Here is a 20158-nt window from a genome sequence, read left to right on the forward strand (position 1 = left end):
AAGTATACTCCTACTAATACAAGAACTTAACCATTAACAAGAAGAAAAAAAAAGTTTCTTGTGACCCTGATAGTAAACATACCAGGGACTCTTCTCCACCAACATGGTTTATCATGATGTTATGCGTCCTTTCCAGAGAAGGCCCATCAACTTCTTTGACATTTATTACATTATGATATACACAATATTTTTTAAAACTTTAATCTTCTAAAAGTTTAACTTAACTCAGGACCAGCACAAATCACTCTCCAGGATTTGGAAATATACATCTTTTCAGTTATGCATAATGGTGTCTGAATGCGGGATCACCCTGTTTCTGTGCCTTATAGCAACATGTAATACTGGGATGTGTTTCGGGCAGGTCTGTGCCTCAGGGACAGCCATCTCCCATTCTCTGCCTGGATCACATGTTGATGGCACATCAGCTTCTTTATCTTGACAAGTCTTCCCTGTTAGTGGCATATTTCAGGAGGAAGGAAAGAAAAAGGATGGCAAAAATTTTTTCCTTTCCTTTCCCTCAGGTTAGTGTTCAGTTCAGTTTTGGTTTTCTGGAGCACATATTTTGTGGAGTGATTTCCTTAGGGCACAGTTAAAATAAAGGAGAGTATCAGAAAAATTAGAACCATCCAGAATAACCTCCAGCAGGATTTACCCACTCTGTGAAGACTTCCGGGAATCAAATTTAGAATTCTTACTATGGTCTCTTATACTGCGTTCCTCTTTTATTTTTTACATATAGCAACGAAATTGCTTTTAGATCAGTGGTGTCTGTCAGTGAGCTGAGGATGTGACTACAAAGATCTATAGAATAACAAGAAAAATAAATGCCAGGTATTTTCTAATGTCACAAAAAGTTCCCTCCCTTAAGCTATACATGTTCAAACAATGCAAATACTGTTTTAAACAGGTCCGTTTATTTAGATATCAAAATCTATAGTCCTCATCTAAGCAGCTCTGGGATATAAGTACTATAGAATTATTATTGGTTAATGTATTTTAAACACTATGAAGAAACATAAATAAATGAAGAGTTAATACTAGAATAAAAATGTATAGAGTGCCATTATGTGCCTATGGTGGGGTGGAAATGCTGAACCTGTTTGAAAAGATAAGGTTAACACAATGAATAGAGAGTCAAACTAGGACAAAATGTATTTCAGAGGTATCCTGATTATTATGCTAATGTGTAAATCTGGAATTACTTTTAGCAAACAGTGACTTATGCACACCAAGCCTTTCTCTAGTTAGAATTCCTTTCACATCTCAGACACTAAATATGGTTGAAATTGGTTGGCCATCCAGTCCTTATTTACTCATAGTATGTACTGATGGGAGATGTTTGGCCATATGAGTGCTTGGAGGCATTTATTGATTCATCATCATGATTATGATCCAATCTACCCCTACATTCTCACCTGCATAGGCATCCCACATTATTCATTTTTGTTAAATCCTACCTTTTCCTATCAGGATGCTTATTCTGTCATGCTTGTAATGATTTATTCAATGTCTGTTTTCTCTGCTCGTCTGTCAACCCAGTGAGGGTCGGGACCTATATACCCTTTTTACCATTGAGTTCTCAGTGCCCAGAACATGGCCAGACCATTGATATGTGCATGAAACATATTTGTTATGTTGAAGACTAACTGATTGCTTGGGTGAGTGGAAGAATGAGTTAATGGTATTGTATGCAACATTAAGTGGGAAATTACTTTGACCAGAAATGACTTAGGCAACTTTCCCAGCCTCCACCAATGGATAGGTGGAGGTAAAGCTGGGTTCATTCATTTGTTCCGTCTTCCTTTCAGTAAATATTTCATGTGTTCCTCCTATGTGCTAGGCCCTAAGGATACAGCGGGAACAAGATTGGTGAGGTCCTTGCCTTGATGAAACTGTAATCTAGTGGGGAACACAGATCTTCAGTAATTAGTGCCATGTGATATTTGTGTGGAGGCACAAGATGATAAAAGAATCGTAAACTTAGCTTCAGGTTCCAATGCTGTTACTGCTGCCACTGCTATTTCTCTTTCCTGGATGGAATTAGTGGCAAGAGGAGATATACATCTAACTACCCTCACCACCGCCCTCCACACAGACACACTCACTCACCCACCGATCCCCAACCCCACCCCTGTGCCGCGCCGCCGCCCCGCCACATCATCCAGCCGTCATTGTCACCTTTACGGAGGCGGAGATCAGTGTTTGCTCAATGGCAAATCATTATAAGAATTCCATTGAAGCATGGATCAAAGATCTTATCATTGGTAAAAGAAAAAGAGGTATTAAATACCTAGTAGTTTCATCCATTGAGGAAGCAAAAGAGTACCATCATTATATGCAGGGACTTTCTAATTAAAGCTAAAGATAAAAATGAGACGCATCCTCAGGGGAAAGTCATTGCTCTTATTTAGATTTTCTTTTCTTTTACTCTTTATCTAGCATAAATTTTATTGATTTTTAATTAAATAGAAGAAAAAAGATCTGAACATAGTCTCACAATGAAACAACCATTTACAAAGCCTCTTTTCTGCCATTTGCTTGAATCTTTACTTTCCCTCCTCAATTTCATTTTCTCCTGGTATTTAGTCTTCCTTTTAAATTACATTGACCCAAGACCAAGAAATTTAATGAAATTTTCATATGCTAAGTTACATACCCAGATACATAAATATTAAAAACATAACTCAGTGGTATAACAAATATTGCTGTGGCTGAGAGATTTTCCATTAGTCTTAGGTTTTGATTTTACTGTTTATTCTTGATTTTAGAAATAGGTTACAAGTTCTTTCTCTATCAGTTATGAGTGGCCTAGAGATATGTATTTCCTGCCTTCAAAATCTCTGTACTTCTCACATTACCACACAAATCAGTGCCTTCCTGAAAAAGTGGTAGATAATGAGGGAAACACAAAATGATACCCATCCTGCCCATTTATCTTCCAGATTTAAGGCAGTGAACGTGATCTGGATAGTCATGAGAGAACAGCTTTATTCTTCTTCTTTGTATCTCTGTTTCGTAGCAATCTCTTTTCATAACCATCTCATAATGTTGATTATCAAATATATATTTTTTATTTTTAGCAGTACAATACAGTCAAGTAAAAGACCACAGCTGTTTAGCTAAATGGGGTGGTATGAGCTACAGACATCTTAAATGCAGACTGATCTAAAATGTCAGTTTATACGCATGTGACAAACTAGTGGAGTGGCTCATTTATTCATTCAATCAATATTTATTGAGCACCACCCATATGCTGGTGATAAAACTATGAAACAGACAGACATGGGCCTTGTCCTCCTGTCAGCGTGCAATTTACTAGGGAATTTTGACAGGCAATTGCTTCCTGTGAGCTAGTGTGATGAGTACCATGATGAAAGAAGAAAAGAGCTTGTGTGACAGAAGAAGTAAAGCAGGACTGGGAGTGTGGGGCTGGAGGAGGAGGGCTTTCCAGGCAGGGAGAACACCAGGCACTTTTAATTAACTGGAAGTACACATTGTAGTATGGTTATGCTTGAAGTATGAAGGGCTGGATGACAGAAGTAAGACCAGAGAAATAAAACAGGAGTCTGGTCATAACGGGTTTCTAAGCAGGGGAGTGGCATGCTCACAGGTCTCACTGTCTGCAGTTTTGGGAAGGGCTTGGGAGAGCCTAGGCTGGAGTCAAGGAGACTTGTAGACATGCAGATGGCATGAATTGGGAAAGTAGTATATGGTTACTGAAAAGTAGTTAGTGACTTCATGGAATTTGATACTTGGCCACAATATGTGCTGAAATCTTCTGGTTTCATGATCCCTTAAATTGTGCCCAGCAATGTACTGACATATATTTACATTGGGCATTAGGACCATATTAACTTGTCCACCAGTGGGTATTTTGTGGATACCCATTCGTTTGCTCAGAACATGTCATTCTACAATATGCTTGAATTTAGGTGAGCTCACAGCCAAGCCTTTGCTTACATATTTGTAGTAACAAGTTCATTATTTCCTGAAGCAGTCTGATCCAGAATTGAAAAAGTGAATCAATTTGATTCTGAATCAACCTTAAAAAGTCTATGTCATCCACATGCTAACTCTTCCTAGATACCCTTTTTTCCTGTTATGTCGCCCTGGATGTTTCTATGATTTGGCCATCTGGATCCTCCTGTTCACCGTCTCTCCAAGGACTTGAGTTGTTAGTATCGTCAATGATAAGTAGCCAATGAATTGAAGCATTGAGTTGGATCATGAAGGCCTTTAAAATGTCTAAGTTCACCCTTGAACCTTTAGAACCAGGGTCGTAGACTGGATTTAATCTCGCATTCAAATTCTTTTGTCTGTCAAGAGGAACTAAGAGGAAATACAGCTTCCACTGCAAACCATGATTTAACTAATTTGCTATGACTTAAATAATTCATGAATATAAACACTCGGAAATGTAAATTATAATTGAAATTATATGTACACAAGGGAGAGGAAGGATATTGAAAGCAATGGCTAAAACTTGGCATCACTTTTTCTAAGTAAGTTTAGTGAAACATTGCTCTCACTATGAAGTGTTTCTTTCCTAAAATGTTCCTATTTGGGCAGCACACTACACAGTGAAGTTATCTCTTTGTGAAAATTGGATGACAGGTTAAAAAGAACCACAGGTCATCTTAAAGTCTTGCTTAATAGAAAGTTCCACAGTAGATATTTCTGTCATCAGCATTTTCCACGTCAGTGAAGCCATATCTTTATTTGCCTGCCTGGAAGCTTCAAATTGTTTCTTTGCTTTGTCTTCCTATTAGAGATTCTGAAAAAATTCCTGCCGCTCAATTCCTTTGTTGGGAAATGCAAATTCAGCATAGGGTGTAAAGGGTATACTAAGGGTTGGCAGCGCAGATGCCAAATCACTGACTTATCTTTGCTGACTGTCAAGGACACGGGTAGACAGAGGCTCTCAGGTCTCTGCCAGGGCATTTGAGGAAATACCAGTGTAGTCAAACAACAAAACAAATGTCACAGCATTTTGACAGTCTTCTATTGGAATGTACTCTCTTTCTTGAGTATACAATTTGAATGTGATGCTAAGACCTTAAAATTTACTAGTATAGTTCATTCTTGATTATAACAGAACTGCAACAATGGTAGGAAATATGAAAAGCTCTTTGTCTTTGATTTTGTAATGAAGAGGCTTTTGAGGTTGCAAATATACCCTCTTAATTAATGTGATATTTTTAAAAATTGCCTTTGGAATCATTTTGGTATTGCTATTGACTAGTGCTACTTAACTGCTTTGCCTCAGTTTCATCATCTGTAAAATAAAAGAAATACCATCTACCTCATTGTTTTGTGAGGAATAAATGAACTGACATGTCCAGTGTCCAGCTATTCTTTTTTTCCGATTTTAAAAGTATAAGATAATCTAAAAATCAGTTTGCATTACCAGAATTTAACACTGGGATGGCAGAATTATATGGAATGATAAGAAAATGAGAATCCTGGTCTAGTTGGAATTTCCATATTCTAGTTATGGGACCCACACTAGCCTGCTGTGTGACCTTGGTAAAGTCTCTTTCATAGTCATCTATAAACTGGACTTCATAATAGCCATGATTCACTTCATTATTTCCTTTGTTCATTCATCTCACAAATATTTATTTGAATGCCTGCTTGGTGCCAGGCATGGTGAAGGCAGTGGTGAACAAGGGGAACAAGAAAAAGTCTTCCCCTCATGATTTCTATAAAGAATATATATATATAAAAGGTGGTCCAGCGATAGAGAGCCATGGGGGAGTGGTGGGAGGTAATGCTATTTTAGAATGGTCAGCAAAAACCTCTCTGGTTCAGCTGGGAATTCCATTTGAATCATGGATTCTCAGAGGAGATTCATACATAGAGTCAGTAAGCACTGGCAATAGAGCATGAGCAAGATTGCCTCTGCCCTTAAACATGGAAGAGATGGGGTCATGACCAAGTGACTGGAATGTAATTGGCAACATGCACTGAGGCTGTGGAAGTATAGGCAGAGGTGCGTAATCCAGCCATTGGGGGTCAGAAAGGCTTTTTGGAGGAGATGACACTTAAACTAAGTCCTGAAAGACAAGTGGGTTAGCCAGGTGTGGGGAGGGAAGGGGCAGCATGTGGAAAATGCCCATGGATCAGGGAAAACATGAAAGCACTTGCTTGGAAAAGTATATTCATGATGACTGTGATTATGCTCTTAAAGTTTCATTTTATGATGCCAAAGAGAAAGTTCAGAAGAGTAATAGATAATAATTTGTTGTCCATAATCCAACATTTGTATAATCCCTATAGAATATAGCAACTAAATGCAATGTAGCAGTTCAAAACCACAGTATTTTCACATTTAGATGACTATGGTTTATGATTCATGGATCAATTTCACTTTTTAAAACATGCTTTATCTTGAAACAGTTTCCATGTTGAATTTCAAGTCAATAGAAATAGACTAGATTATTTATTTTATATTTTCAGGGCCTGCCACACCACAAGACCACCTTACTTTGGAGAAGGGGATCGAGTTGATTATCATTTTATCTCTCAAGAAGTTTTTGATGAAATGCTAAGCATGGTAAGAATCTTCTTACTGTTTATTGTACAAGAGGTAAAAAAATCTTTGGCATAAATACTAGGAAATAGAGAAAAATTAAATTTTGTATTCGTGAGAGATGTGTTCTTATTGGGATGTTTTCTAAAACCACAGCATTGTTCACATGCTTCTGGATTTTGTGATCTTGGAGAAAATATGGCAACTTTTCAATAAACTAAATGAGTAGATGTTTTAAGAAAAATAGAACTAAAGCCCCATGAGGAATTCTTCTGATCTGTGTTTATTCAGGTACTGCTGTTAATCATCATTTAGTCATGATAAACAGTTCTTTCAGGCCTGACTTGATGCACAAAGTTTGTGAATTGAGCATTGCTAGTGGTTGGTTGTTCTGTGCAAAGAGTGGTCTTTCCATTGATTATCAGGGGTGTTTTCTACTTCAGTCTGCTTGTCCTGGACAAGCAGCCTTTGATGGGAAATGTTTGCCTTTGTGAATCCTAAACCTTAGCAGCAGGGCAATTCACTAATGCAGCCAGAAACCCTTGCCATTAGACCAGAGAAGTTTCCTAATTTTTTTGCAGACTGTGTCTTTACTAGACGAGGTAACTACCTGGCATTAGTCCATTTCATCGGAGCTCAGGGCAGCCATGATCAATTTAAGTTTTCTTTACTGAAACCCAGATACTGTAGTGATTGGTAGGAATTCACAACACCCTTGTTTCTTAGTTCATTTTCTGAAAAACAACTTACTTGTTCCTTCTAGGCCTTCACATGCAAAGTGAGTCCCCACAGCCTCTGTGGTGGTTTAGCAGTTGAAAGTATGTGCTGATGTCAGACAGTTCCATCCATCTGCCCCATGGGATCTAACCCCCTCTCAATTGGAAGCAGAGTGGACATCACCATCCCCAAATCCTCAAGATTGAGGAATGAACAAACATAAGGGGGGAATGCAACTATGGACTAAAGTAGACTTAATCTAGTAATGGAAGAACCTGGAACACTGATGTAAAGACATTGGTCATCAGAGATTCTGAGGGGAGGGGAAGGGAAGATTAGGTATAACATGGGGCATTTGGAGGCCATTGGAATTGTTCTGCATGATATTGCAATGACAGATAGAGGTCATTACACATTTTGTCAAAACCGTGCAGTGCAAAGTGTAAATCATAATGAAAACTATAGACCATGGTTAGTAGCAATGATTCAATATATGTTCATCAATTTTAACAAATGTACCACACTAATGAAAGATGTCGTTTATGGGGGAAGTGTGTGGGTGGGGAATAGGGTATATGGGAATCCCCTATATTTTTGATGTAACATTTATGTAATCTAAAGCTTCTTTAAAAATAAAGAAGAAAAAATATATGCTAATATTAATGCATATCCATACATGACTTCAGTTAGATGAAAGAGAACCCCAACATCATGTCAATGAATCTGTAAGCTTTTTATTTACTCTTTTTCATGGACCTTATTTTTATTTATGTTATTATCCTTTCTAACCATCACCAAATGAACCCTATGCTACTTTTTTCCCCCTGAAGACTACTGAAGTACCAGATTCCGACTAATTTATGTTTCTGCTTTTGACTATTGGTGGTATCAGCGGTAGCTACATCTCCCTTCCCCGTCTTCCCCCTCTCCTCCCTGCTCCTTTACACGAGCCCCTCCCTGCCCTCCAATAAAGGGCCCAGCTTATACCTCAGTGCACGTGATTGTGGAATAGGCAGGCCTAGGCTCTGCAGTTTCTACAAGGTTAGTTTTGAACAACCAACTCCATACATGGTGCATGGTTTTAGAACTTCTAGAATTTACAGGAAAACACAAGTGAGAAAGCCCTATAATCCCTAGGCAGTTTTCTCTCTAACCTTGTCAAAAGAGCATCTCGGAAATTCCTTAAAATATTCTCTCCTTGGGCTATATTTTGGCAGTTCAATTTAATTTTTTAGGAGTCCTCTGGGACGTTATAATTCTAAAAGACTTGATAGAGATTTGAGGCGTTTTCTTGACATTAGTGACATTTTTAGTAATATTTTTTGACGTTCTCTTTGGGCTCTTTTAGGTTGACAGACAACCTAAGTTCCCAGAATTAATGGTAATTTCTCTTGTTAGAGTATGAGGCATTTTTTTCTCAGTTCATTTCATCTGTTCTATGTACTTCATATGCTTCCCTGGTATTCTATACCTGATTGTATCAGTAATCAACCAAATCAGGTTAAATTCCCGATCTAAGAAACCACTGTACTTGTATAATATATTATGTATTATTATACTCTTCCACCCTCCATAAAAATTCTTGTGTGTTTGAAAACTACCATTTATACTGTTTCTGCTAACATATATTAATTATGTCCATATAATGTAATTTTCTTCAACTTGTCTTTTGCCTTTGATCTCCTTTTCTTTAAAAGTGAGCTTGAGGCTGTTTCATGGCAGGAGACAAACTTTGAGAATATACCCTCATAGCACACTACCAGCTTCCCCATCCTACCCCCACACTCAGAACAGCCCCCAGACACCCTGTCTCGCCACCTGCAGCTGTCTGTTGTGGCAGACAGCCCTGGCATACCCACCACCGACGCTCCCGAGGACAGTCACACCTGCCCACTCTGACAGGTACTCAGATACCAGCACACACTCCGCTTCCAACAAATACCCCCACCCCCTCCCACACATAATTCTCTCCTTCACATGCCCCAAACACACAAGCCCTTATGGACATATACACAGATACTTACTTGCAGAACCTCTCTCGTTCCTGTGGAAATAAGAACACAGACCTGGGTTTTATCACATATGATTATTGCTATGGATGAAGAAATCTATATGCAGAAAGAAATGAGGGGAGTATCACCAAGCAGCAGCTGGGGGACCACTTCATCTCAGTTCTTCACAGTTTCACTGGTACTCGGTTTTTTTTCTTTATTAGAGAAGTTGTGGGTTTATAGAATAATCACGTGTAAAATACAGGAATCCCATATACCGTCCTACCACCAACACCTTGCATTGGTGTGAAACATTTGTTACAATTGATGATAACATGCTTTTGTAATTGTACTATTAATTAAAGGCCATGGTTTAACTTAGGGTTTACTGTATAGTGTAGTTCCATGGATTTTTAAAAAAAATTTATTGTTACCATAAATACAATTTAACATTTCCCCTTTTAATCACATTCAGATATATATTTCATTGCTGTTAACTGCATTCACAATGTTGTGCTACCATCACCACCATCCATTACCAAAACATCTCCATCATTCCAAATAGAAACCCTGGACATTTTAAGCCTTAACTTCCCATTCCTTCTCTCTACCCTTTCCCCTGGTAACCTAAATTCTAGATTCTGACTCTGAGTTTGCTTATTCTAATGGTTTCAAATCAGTGAGCTCATACTATATTTGTCTTTTTTGCTTCTGGCTTATTTCGTCAACATGTTTTCATGGTTCATTCATATTGTCACCTGTATCATGACTTCATTCCTTTTTACAGCTGACTAATATCCTATTATATGTATAAACCACATTTTATTTATCTTTTCATCTGTTGATGGACACTTGAGTTGCTTCCATCTTTTGGCAATTGTGAATAATGCTGCTCTGAACATTGGTGTGCAAATATCTATTCGAGTTCCTGTTTTCAGTTCTTTTGGTTATATACCCAGAAGTGGGATTGCCAGGTCATGTGGAAGATCTATACTTAGCTTTCTGAGGAACCTCACTGGTTCTCTTTTATATACTTAAGTACCACCCACGATTCCTCCCAACCCTACATCCTTCCAGAAATGTTTTTGGGATCCACAGAGGGAGGCCCTTGTACAAACAGGTAAACAAACTTATATTTTCGAAAAGTGATTCAAGTACACCTTTTGAAAATAGGGTATATCACAGTAAACAAGATATAGAATATATCTGAAAAGGGATATATATACCCATACACATACACACACACACATATGTGGAGATAGAAAGGGAGTCAAGTATTTATTCCAAAGAACAAAGAGGGTATGACATTGAGAGAATAAAATATTAAGCATGATTATTGTTGAGTTTTAAACTTTCAGATGAACTTTGGATTATCATCATCCCCAATAAACATTTCCCTACCGACCCACCCCATCCCAAGAGACCCCCTATGTCTCTTGGCCTTCCCACACACCTCTCCCCTGACAGATACCCTTTCTCCCCATTCCCACAGCTCTCCAGAACATCTGGGACCAACAGGCGTAGGATAGCAGAAGGCTCTTAACTGCTGTTGCCATTTGACTGGATTCAGTGCAGCCTTGGGAGTTTTCACTTCATTATTTATTTCAAAATCTTATATATATGAGGAGTCAGACTTGCCAAGGTCAACTCCATTTTTATTCCTTCTGTTGTCCTCAGCCTCCCAGCTTAGATTAGACCCAGGAGTCTATTAAACATAATATTGTCAAAGAAAAATGTGCAGACAGTTTTGAAAGATGCATTTTTACTTGCATTTTTGCAAGGGGAGTACAGTTTTCAGAAGAATTGTGTTTCCAGAATACAGAGAGAGGGCAATATTTATAGTTCAAATGACTACAGGGTAGACAACAATCCTATTGAGTAATATGTGGAACAATTTTAATAAAAAAGGCTAGCTTTATAAGGAAAAACAGGATGGGTCTGGTTTTCATGGCTTATCTCAGAATGCAAAACTCTTAGGATGTCCCTGTAATTCATGGACTTCAGGGATGAACCGTTATTCATGGCTTATCTTAGAATGTGAGACTTTGGGAATGGAAAACTTTTCTAGGCTACCTGATATGCCGGCATAGCTGACATGGCTGAGGCAAAGAGCAAGCGGTTAGTTTTGCTCCGTCAGTAAGGAGAGAGAGTGTGGTTCAGGTTTGGCAGGAAGCCGGTAAGCAAAATGGTCTTTTCTACCTACCATAAGCTTCATTGCCTTCCCTCCCTAAAGTTTTGCCAGCAGATTACTTCCAAAGCCCTTATTTTTGTTGGCTAAAATTCTAAATATGTTTATCACAGTTTGATATTAAGTTTTAATTTTCATTGCCATATAGTTGCCAATGTTTGTAACTTTTATGGAATCATATAAAATAAGCATCAAATGATTTTATTTCTGAAAAACTCCATGATGGCAGTTGAAATGAAAATATTTGTACTTCTCAAATTTCAGGGGAAATTCATTCTAACGTTTAATTATGGTAATCACAATTATGGATTAAATAGGGACACCGTAGAAGGCATTGCAAGAGATGGTTTAGCAAGCTGTATTCATATGGAAATAGAAGTAAGTATTTTTCATTCAATCAATTTATTTTTTATGAATGTGTGCTTGTGTGTGTGTGTATAGAGAGAGAGAGAAAGAGATAGAGAGAGATTTGGGGGTCAGCAACAATGTATAGGTAGGACACTGCTAGCGACAAGAGGACTGACAAAGTACGAGATATTGAGTTTATCATTAGTATTGGGGTAAGCAAGACATGAAAAAATTTAATGACAGGAGTGCAATTATAATACAAGAAATCTCACATATACTATGAATAAAACTGCCATACAAGATTTAGTCTCCAAGTTTTTTCCTTGCTAATTTATCCTTTTTCTTTTTATATATAAAATTAAAAAGTACCATTTTAACTGTTTTTACATGTACAATTCAGTGGCTTTAATTACATTTACAATGTTATGCTACCATCAAAAACTTCCATTACCAAAACTTTTTTATCTCCCTAAACAGAAACTCTATACTTGTTGAGCAATAATTCCCTATTTTTCTTCCCACCAGCCCTGATAACCTCTAATCTTCTTTCTGTCTCTATGAGAATTTATTTCCTTTTTCTTTTAGACCATGGTCTCTGCTTATATGAAGTGGCATTAGATAAAGTCAGATTCTTACAAGGCGTGGAACTGGTTCCCTATGGCTGCAGAACAGCAGCCCTATGCCCTTGACGTTGCTCCTTCCTTCTTTAAGGGAGATATGTGGGCTGTGCTGTCACTTGACTCCAGTTGTTCACTGATTACAATATTTTTCATACTTCTAGCAATGTAGACTTGTAGATTTCAGGAGATTTTTCTCTCTGTCCCAATATTCTGTCTTCCCCCTGATTATTTACACAGATATTTCTCTAGAATTAAGATCCAGAGTGAAACTATGAATATCCCACTCACTTGGTTTAAAAATATTTAACTTTATTAAATATTTGCAGTCTTCAAAGACAATTGATTTTTTTCAAGTAATCTACACTGAGCATTATAACACTTTTTGTCATCAGAAAATACTTATAAAAATATTCAATTAAACCAAATTTACAGAAAACAAAAACCTAAGCAAATTTGGTATTCCTTTTCTATAGGCTCTGAATCTTTTTTTATTTTTCATTTTATTTTTTTAAATTTCTCTCCCCTTTACCACACCCTCCCCCCCCCAAATTGTCTGCTCTCTGTGTCCATTCACTGTGTTCTTCTGTGACTGCTTCTATCTTTTTCAGCGGCACTGGGAATCTGTGTTTCTTTTTGTTATGTCATCTTGTTGTGTCAGCTCTCCGTGTGTGTGACACCATTCTTGGGCAGGCTGCACTTTTGCGCTGGGCGGCTTTCCTTACGGGGTGCACTTCTTGCACGTGGGTCTCCCCTATGCGGGGGACAGCCCTGCGTGGCAGGGCACTCCTTGCGCGCTTCAGCACTGCGCATGGGCCAGCTCCACACGAGTCAAGGAGGCCCGGGGTTTGAACCGTGGACCTCCCATGTGGTAGACAGATGCCCTATCCATTGGGCCAAGTCCGCTTCTCTGAATCTTTCTTGCTCTTTTCCATTGTAACTTCATGGAGCAGGAGATCTTAATTCAGGATTCCTTAATTCAAGGGATCCATGAGCTTGAATTCAAATTAAAGAAAAAAAAACATGTTAAACTTATGGGGACATATTGGTGTGGTGTGATGTGTTTATTAAATAATACACAGTATAGTGTGGACTTAGTAAGGGGTCTGTGGCGTTCACTTGACTGGCAAAGGGTTCTGTGGAACAAAAAAGGTTAAGAACCCCTGGCTTAATTCCTTTTTGGCTCCTTATGTTGGTGTAAGTGTTCCCTAGCCTCAACAAGATTGGTCACGTTTCCTTTGGCTATTTAATTTGAACTTCATAATCCTTCAGTTCTTAGCTCTCTGAAATTTGTTGGTTTTGCATCTTTAGGAGGTCTTCATTTCCATGCTAGTTAGCAAAAAGAAAAAAGAAAACACAACTCCACATATCCTTGTGTGTTTCTTTTTCTTGTTCAGCTGTTTTCTGAGTACTGGCTACTGTTTCTCCTTGAGAGTTTACTCCTACTCATTTACAAGAGGTTGAATCTATAAGCCATGCTTTATTCCCACAATTCTCCCTGGCTTAAGCATTTTTCCAAACTGCTCTTGTCATTGATTCTTTCAGAAACATTCTCTAAAAAGAGACTGTATTTCTTCCCATTGAACTTTTAAAACATAGATTTTGAATCCTGAGTTAAATGATGACAGAATAGAAGGGATTTTAGAGTCCCTTTGAATAACTTTCATTTTGCCCATGAGATATCTGACACCCAGTAAACTTGGCTTTGCACAGAGTTAGCTGGAGAAGTGCGGTGGCAACCAAGCTCTCCAGGTTCCCAGACTGCTACCTTAACCTGCTTCCTCTGTGATCTCCCAGTTGTCAGGAGCTTGGTCTTCCCATGCTCTGGATAGCAGTTGTGAGATATAATGGGAGCCAGCCCCACAGGTTGCTTGGTTCAGAACCAGCGAGACTTCCAAGGAGATGACAAAGGGGTAACAGAGAATTATTTTCTCCCTGGTAAGATCTTTATCTTCTGTGGCTGCAAGGATGCCTTTTAAAATGTAGAGTTTAAGTTACTTTTCAGTAATAAAGATGCAGTACTACTGTGAAAATATCTATTTTATGTCTAGCAGTTTTCTTTAACACTCATATTTATTAGAATGATTAATTAAAGGATATCAGGTAGAATGAATTCTATTATTTCCAAAGATATTTTAATATTTGATAAACATAGCAAAGTAATCCAACCTTGAGATATTTATGGAAAAATAGTAACTAATTATACAGATAAAATAAATACTTCAATATAATACAACTTATTATATCTATGTTGTCACATGTCTCCAAAATGATTCCTAAATCGTGTATCTGTTTCCATTTGATCTTTGCTTTAATTCCAAAGGGTGTAAGAAGTTTGAAATGTTCCTATTTTGAACCTCGATATATCCTGGTGGTACCCATGAATAAGGAAAAATATGAGGGGTACTTGCGGCGGAAAGGATTATTCAGTCGTGCAGAGATTGAATTTGCTGTCTCCAGAGTAGACCTTTATATTGAAATTAATCAGAAATTTCCAGGATTTTTTGATGCAGTAATCAATTCAGGTCAGTAACTTCGAGCAAAGTTTTAATTTTAAAATGCGAGGTCACTAGGGTAAAAGTTTGTTTAATGGAAAGAAAATTATTGGGGAAAAGATATTTTCCTTGTAACAGTGAATTACAAAGGGTGGCAAAGAGGGGTAAGAAACCAAGAGCTTTTGGGATCTGACCCTGCTAACATCTTCTAACATTCCACTGTTTCAATCTGAGAATTATCTCTATTGTTCCTTAAGATCTTAACTAATAAGATTGGGTGTAAAACAAACCTTGATTAGGTTTCTTCCTTAAGGGACATTGTGAGAACAAAGTTAGATAATGTACCATTGGAAATACGAATTTAAATTTCCAGGAACATATATAGGACTCTCAGGCAATTTTACCATAAGCTACTTATAGATAAAAATCCAGTCACTAAAAATATCGTACCCATGAAATTTATGTAAAACATTCAATTCCTAGCTTAGAAATGGCCACTTACTTGAAGTAGTACTCAGTAGGAAACTTTATGAAGATATGGAAATTTCTTTATATTTTAAAACTCTATTACGTTGTGCAGCCATAAGAAGGAGAAAACTCTTTTATGTACTGATACGGAAAGATCTTCAAGCTATTCTGTTACTGAAACAGGTTCATAATTGTAGGTGTAGTATGGTGTCATTTATGTAAAAAAAAAAAAAAGAATTGTGTTATCATATTATCTTATACTGCATTAAAAAAGGTCTGGAAGAATCCTCAAGAAACTGTTACCTGTTAGGGGATATTGGATGGAGGGGGCATCAGGATGAACCATATGAAATTACTCATATTCAACTATTTTCACCTACAAAAACAGCAATTTCATATGGATCCAGCTAATACTTTTTGATCTCTGAAAACTGTCAGTGTATTCATATTTGTATTAGTTTTCTATTGCTGCATAATAATTTATCACACTTAGTGGCTTAAAACAACCTCCATTTATTAACTCACAGCTGTGGAGGTCAGAGGTCTGGTACTACATAGCTGGGTTCTCAGAGAATCACAGTGCTGAAATTAAACTGTCAGCCTGACTGGGCTCCTTTCTGGAGGTTGTGGGGGAATAGCTGCCCCAAAGCTCATTCTTCTTGTTGGCAAAATTCAGTTCCTTGTGGATGTAGGACTGAGGTTCCAGTTTCCTTGTTGGCAATCTGCTGGAGATTGCTCTCTGTTCCAATCCACATGCCTCCCCTGTCTTCAAACCAGAAGCCACACATCAAATCCTTGCCATGCTTCAAAGCTCTGACTTTTTCTTCTGCCATCAGCCAGAGAAAACTCCTTGCTTTTAAGGAACTCAAGTGACTAGGTTAGGCCCACCTGGATCATCTACCTTTTTGATGAATCCAAAATCACCTAATTAGTAATGTGAATTACATCTGCAAAAATCCCTTTGGCCATAGAAAGAAACATCATTATGGGAGTAACGCGTCATCACATATATAGCTTCTGTTCACAGTCAAGGGGAGGAGGGTTGTTGAGGGTCATCTGAGAATTCTGCCTAAGACAGTATTCATAAAATTAAATGTAGTTAAAAACCATTACCACCAACAGTTGAAAATAGACTGTATTTTGATATGACTCCGTTGCTTTAAAGTACATTCTCTCATTTACTATAGATGATCTGGATGTTGCCTACCAAAAGCTGAGTCAGCTCATTAGAGAATATCTTGGATTGGCTGAGGAACCTGCCAAGGGTTTGGCACCAACTGCAGGTACTATTCTCTCCCCTTTGTGCCTGAAATTATTTTTTCATGGAAAGGAAAACAAATCTGTTAGCTGTTTTTTGGATAGTCATCAACCAGATTATATCTCCTTCTAATTCTTTAATCACTACACTTCTTCTGGGGTGATTGTCTCCACCAGTAGTTGGTAGAAGATAGCCTTCTGGACCTACAACTCTGCTCCTCTCTGTCATCATAATGGAGCTCTGGGGACTGCCCCACAGGGACAGTCGGGGCAGTACCTTCGAGGTGGGTAATAGAGAAGGGTTTACCTTACCGTTCAGAACTGAGCCTTCAGGAAGTTTGGCTCCCTTTGGGAGGATGAGCCAGTGTTCTACTTGGCACTTTTGTATTTGGCTTTGTTTGCCTGAGAGTCTTCTTTCCCCTTTTCTTTGCATTGCCCCAGTTCTCAAAAGGTTATACTGCAGGGTATATAGAAAGGATACTGGCCAGAGGATGTGATCGTGGTCCTAGCTCTGCTACCCACTAGGGCAAGCTGCTCAGTTGAACTTTAGTTCATTGTCCTGCTAAAAAGGATCAATACTTCCCACCTGGCTGGAGGATGTAAAAGTGCATCTCCTTGCAATCTAGGAATTCTGAAGCCCTAACTTAGAATTTTGGTACATGAGTATAGAGATGTAGTTAAAAGGTCCCCCTGATGGCTTAAACTTCATTCATATACCACATATTGTAAATGGTAGTGAGAGATTTTTGCTGCTGTGGAGTTTTTTTTTTGTTGTTGTTGTTGTTGTTTTTTTCAGTTTTGTATGTATCTGTGATTTCTTTGTCCATGTATGATTTTGCTTGCCTGGTTGCATCCTGGCCATTGCAATCATTTTAGACTGAGGTAGGCTAGGTCCTGATTTAGCCAGAGTTCAAATTAATTTTACTGTTTTATACAAGATTTTACTCTTTTACAAGATTCTCCCAGTCAGGTGCCTCTGGAATTTAAAAATGAGGTCATTGTGAAACTGCTGAAAATCAACAGATAATGGCTGAGATTTTCGATGTCACATAGGAGACAGAGTGACCAGGATATAACCTTCTGACCAGAAATTACCCAAAGAAAATGCAACCTGTCTGAAAATAGGCATTGGTGGAGGCGTGAACTGTGCTTAGTCTAAAAGGCATGAGGGTGGGGTGTTAAAATCAAAGCTTGTCCATGTATTTATCCAGCACTGCTCTGATTCTCCATACAGGCATCAGTTCTGTAGAAAGCCAGGACCGACAAATAGTGTGATGTATGTAATGAGGCTTCCGTAGGTCAATAGAAGTTTCTCTTGGGGAAACCTGGCTCCCTTTGCTTTAATTCTTTGCTAACCAAGCAACCTTCTGATGTTTAATTTGGTCCCCTGAGTACCCCTGCCCCTGTGGGTGCTATACTCTACGTTAGCACACCCTGCCCTGAGCCCTGAGCCAGGCCCATCTCCCATTGTAAATTAATAAATTGGTATTCTGGCTTTTAAATCAGCCTCTTGTGGGTTTAGCTAACCATGAGTCAGTCCCCCCTGAGCCTGACTAGTTCTGAGTAACTGATAAAAAGTGCATTTCTGAATCAGCCACACTGAGGGCACACTTCTGAATGGTGTCATTTGAACAGGACTCCATCTCAAGAGCCAGCGAGCCTCCATCTCTGACATCTTTTCTTATTCTACAGCTATTGGGAACATTGATTACTGGGTGCATTTGCCATTTGGCAAATTAATAGACCAGATAATGTGTGCATGGGAAAATGGACTCCCATTTTAAAGAGTATGATCAAACTTTATTTAGGCTAATTAGTTAGGCCTGTCTGATTTAATGAAAAGTAAGAATTATGGAATTTGTAAAAATTTTATCACTGTCACATACATCTGGTTATAGACTAATAGAAATCTTGCTTTAAAAAGTAGATGGGAGAGGTTTGCAATTAATTATCTAAATCACTATGTTAAACAGTCTCTGATTTCTGGCAGTTTTAATATTTTGGAGAACAACCTTATTTGAATAGTTAATTTGTTGAGTAAGTCTACTATTTTTCAGTTGATGATATAAGGATAAACGTACATATAAGGTGGCTTTGTGGAGGTCAGCCATTATTCAAGTGAGTGTAAAAAGTTCTAATTAACATAGCCCTTATTAGCCAATATAAGTTTCAGATACTGATCTGTTAATCAATATCTCTAGTAACCCAAGAAGTAGATCCAACAGCTTCTCTGAGTTTCAGGGCTGTGAAGTTCATGCCAAGGAGCATGGAGCAGATCTCTACAGGCTCACTGCTGGGGAGTGGGGCTCAACTATAGTCACCTCAAAACAAGTGTCGTGACCCCCGAAAGGGCCCCAGAAGCATGGCAGCATGATCATCATGTGCCCTGCTGGCTCTTAACCTCTTTGCTCTGTGCCAGGCCACTCTGAATTTAAGTTCTGTAGTTTGAGTGTGCTTATATAACATAAATGAATACCTAGAAACAAAGTATGGGGGAACTTTTCTTTTTTCTTTTTGTAATTGAGCTGTCAAAGGTAAAGAAATTGAAATAAAATGTATTTAAGATTCTAAGGAAGAGAGTTTTGACTGAGCAATTAGGAGACAACTGGAAATATTAAGCCTTAATTTTCTATTCTAAATCTTACCAATCATCATGAATTTGATTAGAGAAATCACTTTGAATTCCCATTTCTGATGAAAAAATAATATATATTACAGGACATTATTAGAATCTATTGGTCTTCTAGAGCTGAGGTTTTCCCCAATTGGATTAGACTATCTTTCAGAAATTTTATGGCTAATAGCATAGTTTTCTTAAAAGCAGTAACCTTTTATCAATAGAAATGGAAAATTATTCTCTAATATTTGACATAGTAATACATAGCTTTGATTTTAGTAATTTTATGTTGCTAATTTGTCATTGAGATAGCAGTTTTAATTTCTAATTTAACTGATGAGAAAGGAACAAAGTGAAAAAATAAAAATAAGGTCTCTCAGTTCTGAGTTCAGCAGGTCTACTAGCCTGGACCCAAAAATGTAAGCCTTCACCAATGGAGAGATTGAGTTTTCACTTAATGCATGGTAAAATAGATGGCAACTTTTTTATGTACAGAATGATTATAAACTCTTGTGATCTTTAGTTGTACCACTGGAAATATATAGTGATTGAGATATAAAATAGTCTCATTTTTTCCCTTATAGTAATGCAGGTAATATTTGCTTCTAAGGCATGGGAGCCATAAAAACCCTGAGTAAACAAAATCTTTTCCCCCAAATAAGAAAAAACTTATTAGATTCACAGCTCAGTGTGTACAGGATGTCTTTACCCTCCATTTGTCTCTTTACAACCCATTTCGGGGATATTCAGTGCTTCCGATAAAGCTTTTAAAAAGCTGAACCAACTACAAGCCTGAGTTCTTGCTATAAAGATCATAAAATAAAATTATATGTGCAAATCATTATTCAGAATTCTGACTAATGATGGAGGAATATGATGGTGATAATAAGTCAAACAGAGGAAAATTGATCAATTTACTAGTCCATAA

General features: G+C 37.9%; 1 protein-coding gene across 3 annotated transcripts in view; it reads left to right on the plus strand.

Annotated features, from left to right (window-relative positions):
* Positions 1-20158, plus strand: part of LRGUK (leucine rich repeats and guanylate kinase domain containing) — a 129021-nt gene that overhangs the window by 47953 nt on the left and 60910 nt on the right. For all 3 annotated transcript variants that reach the window (XM_004465765.4, XM_058297376.2, XM_058297375.2), the window contains exons 12-15: positions 6460-6556; positions 11693-11806; positions 14717-14918; positions 16544-16639. In XM_004465765.4, the coding sequence (XP_004465822.2) occupies positions 6460-6556; positions 11693-11806; positions 14717-14918; positions 16544-16639 (509 nt within the window). The remainder of the gene's footprint in view (positions 1-6459; positions 6557-11692; positions 11807-14716; positions 14919-16543; positions 16640-20158) is intronic.

Source organism: Dasypus novemcinctus, chromosome 5 (genome assembly GCF_030445035.2).
Source record: "Dasypus novemcinctus isolate mDasNov1 chromosome 5, mDasNov1.1.hap2, whole genome shotgun sequence".
NCBI lineage: Eukaryota > Metazoa > Chordata > Mammalia > Cingulata > Dasypodidae > Dasypus > Dasypus novemcinctus.